Here is a 7,500-nt window from a genome sequence, read left to right on the forward strand (position 1 = left end):
TTATCTATTAACACTAGAATGTTTGTGATAGAAACGTTGTTCAATCCGTCAATAACTTCTGAAGTCTCATTATCACAACTTTGCTCATTATTACCATATCTCTCAAATAAGCCAGTGTAGATAGACCAATTAAGTGATTCTGGTTTACATGTTCTCTTTCCATCAATTCCAACCTCGATAATTACCTAAATTAGGACTTTGTCTAAAGCATCGGGATAAAGCAAAGGAAAACGTTATTGCTGGGACACAAGAACCTGCACATAATGACGTCACAGGCGGAGTCCCGCACTGCTGCATGCGAGTGACCGAACGCCCTCTGAGTCCTCGATTATTATTGTATTAAAATTGTCACTGGTAAACGGTAACAGTTTTGCGTATTGTATTACCTCATTATATCCAAATGAAGGTATTTTATAAGTATTAGTATTAGTAGTAATGTTGACCTTTGGTTATCTTTCTTCAGGTGTCGGAAAGGCGTGAGATACAGAGACTTCTTAGGGAGAGAGAGAGCCTAGGTTTCTAGACGCCGTGATAAAAGGTAAATGATTACCAGACTAGATGGCGAACCGGTTTTAACATTTGCCGAAGAGGTTTATGAAATTGAGTAAACTGGATTTTCGTTCTGGGATAGAATAAACCTTTATGAGGTTAATCACGGTCAGGTCAGGTCAAGCACAATTATTTAATCCCTTTATAATCTTAGTAATTCAGGATAGTTGGTTTTTATTTATTTGTCTCAATCTGGACATTATTACATATATCAGACAATGTAATTGAAATAAAAGGAATGTGCAATTCATATGTTTAGTTTATGACATAGTATGTAAGCAAATAGCATGTGTTCCTATAATTATACATAAACATATGTTTTCCATATGTTTATGTATAATTAGTTGTAAAAAATCAAATTCATTACATTTATTTGCAAAAATCTTCACTTCAGGATTATCTTATCCCTAATATATGTATCCCTTTTGCAGATCCATGGTTGCTTTATTCTTTGCATAGAAAGGTTAATCCAGGAAAAATAATGGCCTCAAAATGTTTAAGAGGAAATGTACAGGAAAGTATTGCAAGAATAAAGAAGGCCTTTATGGCAGGTGTAAATAGTGTTCAGCCACATGAATTGATTAGGAAACATTTACAAAGAAATGCTGAGAGTTTGGAAATTAACAAAGTAAATTATACACTTAAAAATAATGTATATGTCATTGGATTTGGTAAAGCAGTTATTGGTATGATAAGGCCTGTGGAAGAAGCTCTGAGGAACTCTGATGGAACAAGTCATATACAGGAAGGTGTGATAAGTGTCCCTGTTGGGATTCAGGACACTTTTGCAAATAAACCACACTTACTACCAAGTGAGAACTCCATCATTGAAATTGTAGAAGGAGCTAAAAATAACATACCAGATGAAGCAGCCTATGCAGGAGCAAGAAAGATCCTTTCTTTAGCACAGAGGTTAAAAGAAAATGACCTTATGCTTGTGTTGATTTCAGGAGGAGGGTCAGCCCTGCTGCCTTACCCTACTCCTCCTCTGACACTTCATGAAAAAAGTGAACTAGTAAAGTCACTTAGTAAGAAAGGGGCAAATATAACAGAACTAAATACAGTCAGAAAGGCTTTGTCACAGACCAAGGGTGGCAAACTTGCAAGTGCAACAGAGGCAGAGGTAGTAACACTTATCTTGTCAGACATTATTGGTAGTCCCCTTGATATGATAGCTAGTGGACCAACTGTATGTAATACAGACCCTGTAGATGCTGCAGAAAACATATTGCATAAGTATGATATTGCTATCACAGAAAATCTAAGACATATTTTAGATAAAAATGCTTTAGAAAAGAAAAAAACAAATCCAAATGTCAGCAACTGCATTATTGGCAGCAATGAGACAGCATTGTCAGAAGTGCTATCTTCAATCACAAAAACAGAAAGTGATTGTCAATCAGTAATATTATCATCATCTTTAAGTGGAGAAGCAGGACACATAGGGAGAAAGATGGCAGGGTTTGCTGCAAATATCATTGAAATCCTCTGTGGAAACAAGGCTCTGCAGATCTCTGAATCAGATCTGTGTGACCTTTGCATAAATGACAGCAAGCCAAGCCTTATGGATGCCTTAGAGAGGTGTCAAAAAAGCAAAACCCCCATTTGGCTTATTTTTGGAGGGGAAACTACTGTGGAAGTAAAAGGATCAGGAAGAGGTGGAAGGAATCAAGAAATGGTGCTTGCCTTCAGTATGTCTATTGAAGAGGTATATCCGAATTAATTCTAAAGTATAAACAGTAATGTACACATTCAATTATCTGTTGTAGCATGGTATTGAATTACTATGATTGATGATAAACAAGTTATTCCCATTTCAGATTTTTAAGATATTTCAGATATCAAATACTAGATAAAAATACATGGGAAATTATATAAACGATACAAAATATAACAAATATTAATGCTATTGGTCCATTTTCAGAAGCTTCAAGGCTCAACAAGTACAGGAGAAGTAGTATTTCTCTCAGGTGGAACAGATGGTATTGATGGACCAACAGATGCAGCAGGTGCTGTAACATACTGGTCCTCTTTCAACTCAGGAGTAAAGTATGTGTTTTTTCATCTAATTTTACTGCAATAATTTGTATATACTAAATAGCTTTTAATTTTTTTTACAGTTTTACATTTTCAGTTTCTATAAATGTGTAGAATTATGGAGAACTACATAAGGGTTAATGTCTTTCTTTCTATTACAGATCCCAGTTGAAAGAGGCAAAAGAGCAGGGCCTAAATCCAGAAGATTTCCTCAGAAACAATGATTCATACACCTATTTTTCTGAGCTGAGTTCTGGACAGTATTTGCTCCAACCAGGGCACACTGGAACTAATGTAATGGATTTGCAAATACTTCTCATTAACCCTTTCAACTAGTGTCCTTTTAAACCCTTTAGTAATAGCATTATTGGGTGATGAAATGGGTTGATGTTCCAAGTAGGGATACTTGGAGTGATGTCATGGTCTTTGCAACATGTGCGCAAACAAAGGCAAGCACACCTTCCCTGTGCATATTCAATAATACAGAGCCTGGATTAGTTCCTTCCTAGTTGCCAGAAAATGCACAGAGGAAGTTTGTTTGCCTTTGCCAGAACCCCAAGAGGTAAAGCCACAACATAGCTGGACATTGGGACCAGGAGCAGTTTCTTAGTCTTTAATAAGCAGTTGTGACCTTGCCTTCAGTTTCTAAATAACATTGTATTGTTTTATGTGTTCTTAATTTTTATTACTTTACTTTTTGTAATGTTGTTTCTCTTTAGCTAAAAATGTATAGAGCATGGTGCTTTCTTTTAGATAATGGAATGTGTCCATATTTTAGTTTTTGCTTACGGTGATCTATACTTCATTTTCTTCTTCTGCAGTTGGTTTGAAGGCTCAAACTTGGATATAAATTCTTGAACCAAGAAAAATCACAGTGAGAATATGTCAATAATGAAGGTTTTTTTTTTCACCAAAGTGTTTAAAGTGTAATGTAATCTTGAAGACTTTTACCAGATATTGCAGTATGACTGCAAAGGTGCTATATTTCTTGCATAGTATGCTACTCATAGTTGATATGATGGTAGTTTTGTTTTGTTATTGAACTTCATGTAAAAGCAATATTTTCCTCCAAGGGATAACTGCTGAGACATTGTTGTTTTATTTCATATATATATATTTTTACATAAAAGTTTACTTTATTTTCATATCTTCCACCCCTTTAAAACAAGATTTTCTTTCAGAGAGCATATTCTTAATATTTACCTGTTTTTATGGCTTCTGTTTGTATGAAACAGAAAAATCAGAAAAATTATTCCCAGTGCCTTACCCAGTTGATGCCACATGAGAGCATCAGGGTTTTGCAGTGCATGCATTTTCTCTACTGATTGTATTTTAGGAACAGTGATTTGAGGCAAAAAAATATTATGAAGTATATGCCAAGAGATGAAACAAAGGAGAGAAAAGTAATGATTAAAACTAGCATAGAAATGTTCCTTTAAGAAATTTCTAAAAAAAAATTAATTGTTTGGTGCTTTTAACTTGCCTTTCAAGTTATTAATTTCTTGAACCTTGTTGATAATGTTATTTGACAAAGTAAATTAATCTTACAAATGTGCTGTTCCCAGTGCTCTCATGTTAGCAGATATAACAATGATTAATGTTGAACATCATTTCAGGTCTTTGTTGCCTTTTTTGTTACAAAACTGAATTTCATTTGTGAAGGGTTTGTATATCAATATTCCCTTGTATTGTGATATTGTGACTGTTAGGTAACATCAGTCATAAAAGACTGCAGCATTCCAAAGAAGATTCCCCATTATTGAATTAATTACATAAATAAGAAATATATTTTTATACATACTTGTCATTTACATTAAAGAAAAAGAAACAAACAACAGGGGTTGGATGCAAAAAAAATAAGATTTGACTTGCTGGTATCTAGCTTTTAAACATGATTTATGTATGAAATGAATAAACTATAATTGACTTCTGAAATGTCCTTTCCCCTAGTTGTCTAATAATGCATATAATTTTCCAGTGAGATCAAGCATTCCTCCAAATTATCTAAAAGGAATATAAAGATATACTGGTAGGTATTGTACTTTGATAATCTTCAAGTTAGTTATACTCTTTACAAGTATGCACATAAATCGTATATTTCCATTCTTTAGCAGTCAGTCTGTATGTGGTAACAGGTTGATCTGGTCCTTGTTACATCTTCTAGGTGTTTCCTCATCTTGTTTCATGACCATTTTTGCATTATTCTCAGTCTCTTTTGTTTGTTTATATGAGACCAGATGTTGTATTATACGTTTTGGCTTTTAATGTTAGCAACTATTCATGTTATCTGTCTTTGATAAGGATTTTCAGATTAATTATTAAACAGGATAGTCCTTCAGTAGATTTTCTGAATTAGTGGTTTATGGCAAACAAGGCAATGTGAACTGCAGTACCAAACCAGCATACATAATTTTGCACATGCAAATTGATAGTCCTTTGTACTGTATTGTGATAAGAAAATAAGTAGATTAGTTAAAAAGCAATGAATATCACTGACCTTAACCATGGAGGCTGCTGTACTAGTGAATAATAGCACAGGCCTTAGGGTACCCATTTCTTCCATCACACAGAACCTTTTAATATTGCTTTTTGTTTTCTGTTATAGATTTCAAAATTACTATAGGCTATAGCATAACTTCAACTTCAGCCATGAGAGTGAGATCATTTCTGTCCCGAGTTTTGTATGGCCTAAGACCTCTGATGCATAATGCTTGAATTCTTACATTCTGTATCTTTTGTAAATGGTAAATAGGTTATAAAGACACAGTTAACTTAATGTCACAATCTTTATGTAACACTCCTGAAAGGATAAAAAATAATGAGCATTTTATAGATGATTAGACATTTTTGATAGTAAATAAAAGGGAGAAAGAAAGTAACACTGCAAAAACATGTGATTCAGTTGAAAAATTTGTTCTATGTAAAAAAAAAAAAATATATATATATATATACTTTCTCCCTTTAGGGAACGAAAGGATCATTAGTGTAGCATGAGACTGTTAGGATTATGTAATGTAATAAATATTAAGCTAGTTTTTTCATTAACTTTCCAGTAGAAATCTAACTATCGAAAGAAAAATGCTCATGCAGAATATAGAATTCCACTAGTAGACAGTCAAATACCATTAACTTTCATGGTCTAAGGCTTTGTTAATTTTGCACGCACATACTCTTCCTCTACATCCAAACTTTCCATTTTTTTATATTCTCTCCTTGTACTTAGATTACTGAATGTAAAATGAAATTTTGTTCCCATTCTTAAACATACCTATACTTCCAAAGCAAACTAAAACTAATTCAGAGCAAATGCTCATGACAATGTTTCTCATGCCACATGACAAAGTAATGAATTAGAGCCATCTTTCCCCATCAATAAGTAAAACACTTTTATCAACCAAAGAAACAAAATCTGATATCTTAGTACTAATTGTAGAATCTGTCAGTTACTGATGTATTTTTGATAATTTTTTGCGCCTATATAGTTTGAAATATGATCCACGAGCAAGGTGTCTCAAACTCCTCAGAAAATCCATCCCTGGTCCATCTTAAGCTACAAGAATTACTAGAAATATTTGAAATCCAAGCTCACTAACACACTACTAATAGCATCACAACAAATAGCAAGAAGAATTACCTTTGTAAGAACCCTGTCTAACAGGGTGTACAGCCATCAATCACACATGGTGTGAATGTTATATATTTATTTCCTATAGAAATAATTAATTGTGACATGAATGGAGGTTAGTATCAAAATATTATAATTTTCAAATTTCCTTACTTCTGTTTCTTTACTGCTTTGTGCAAATTATAAATCAACTATGAACCTATATAACTGTTAGATTATTAAAATATTTTACCAAAAAGCAAATATTAGGTGCAGTAGCAGTAACAGTAGTACTGTAGCAGCAGTAATTGCAACAACAGAAATAGCAACAGTAATAGTAGTAGTAGTAGTAGTGGTGGTGTTGGTAGTAGTGATAGTGGTAGTGGTAATGGTAGTGGTACTTGTTATTTGTTGTAGTTATTGTTGCAGCTGTTGTTGCTATTATCACTGTAGTGTTGCAGAAAAAGCAGTAATTGTAGTAGTTGCAGTTACAACTGTAGCAGCTGCAGTTAAGAGTATTTGTAGCAGTATCATGACATTATCATTATCAGTAACTAAAATTATGATATTTCTGATGGCAATAACAAAAAAACAAAATGACAGCAATGCCAGTAACAATAACAATATAAATTGCATTCCAAATTACATTACTATGAAAACAATACAGCGTGTAAAGATGCATCCACACAAGGGGCGGTGCTGCTGAAGATAAATATTGTTACAAAATCATAGCCCAATTCATACATTTAGAAAGTAGGTGGTGGGTAAGTACAGAAATGATATCACAGGTAGGAAAACCATGTGTTGTTCCTGATAGTGGTCAAAGCCCACCACTTGAAAATTGCTCAATTGATTAGTTCTGGATATATGCTCCACAGCCAGTGCCCCTCATGTAGACACAACCAAAGACTACATTCTCTTATGGTAAGTACTTGAAACTATCTATAAAACCAGTGCAGTCCTCTCTTCAAAGTTCTCTGATTATGTATAAATAAAACAGAACAAAAACAGATTATGAAATCATTTCACAAGAATGTAGTAGCTCTAACATGTAACAGACAAGAAAGCTGAAGATACAGCTGTATTTGGAGAAATTTCAAGATGGTGATGAAATTTCTTGTAATCATAATAGAAGTATTACTTAAAAGGCTTGATAGATTTATAAGCAACCATAACACCTTGAGTACTTAAAAAAGAAAAAGATAATATTTGTTTTGCTTATAATCTTAAACAGATAAGCCATGTAAATGTACAAGTATGGGGTACATGTAGTTTTGGTTGTCAATTTTGTTTACACATACATTGCCTCA

The 7,500-nt window shown here is 33.5% G+C and overlaps 1 protein-coding gene across 2 annotated transcripts; it reads left to right on the forward strand.

Moving 5' to 3' along the window:
* Positions 1 to 65: 65 nt before the first annotated feature.
* Positions 66 to 4,513, forward strand: LOC125038096 (glycerate kinase-like). Of its 2 annotated transcripts, none has more exons than XM_047631363.1 (5): positions 66 to 361; positions 464 to 538; positions 981 to 2,257; positions 2,474 to 2,598; positions 2,748 to 4,513. In XM_047631363.1, exons 3-5 carry the CDS (start codon positions 1,031 to 1,033, stop codon positions 2,920 to 2,922), a joined length of 1,527 nt encoding a protein of 508 aa, XP_047487319.1. In that variant the 5' UTR covers positions 66 to 361; positions 464 to 538; positions 981 to 1,030; the 3' UTR covers positions 2,923 to 4,513. The 2 variants fall into 2 exon arrangements, with proteins under 2 accessions (XP_047487319.1, XP_047487318.1); XM_047631362.1 differs by having other exon boundaries at positions 66 to 354.
* Positions 4,514 to 7,500: the final 2,987 nt, after the last annotated feature.

This window comes from Penaeus chinensis, chromosome 24 (genome assembly GCF_019202785.1).
Source record: "Penaeus chinensis breed Huanghai No. 1 chromosome 24, ASM1920278v2, whole genome shotgun sequence".
In the NCBI taxonomy this organism is placed as follows: domain Eukaryota; kingdom Metazoa; phylum Arthropoda; class Malacostraca; order Decapoda; family Penaeidae; genus Penaeus; species Penaeus chinensis.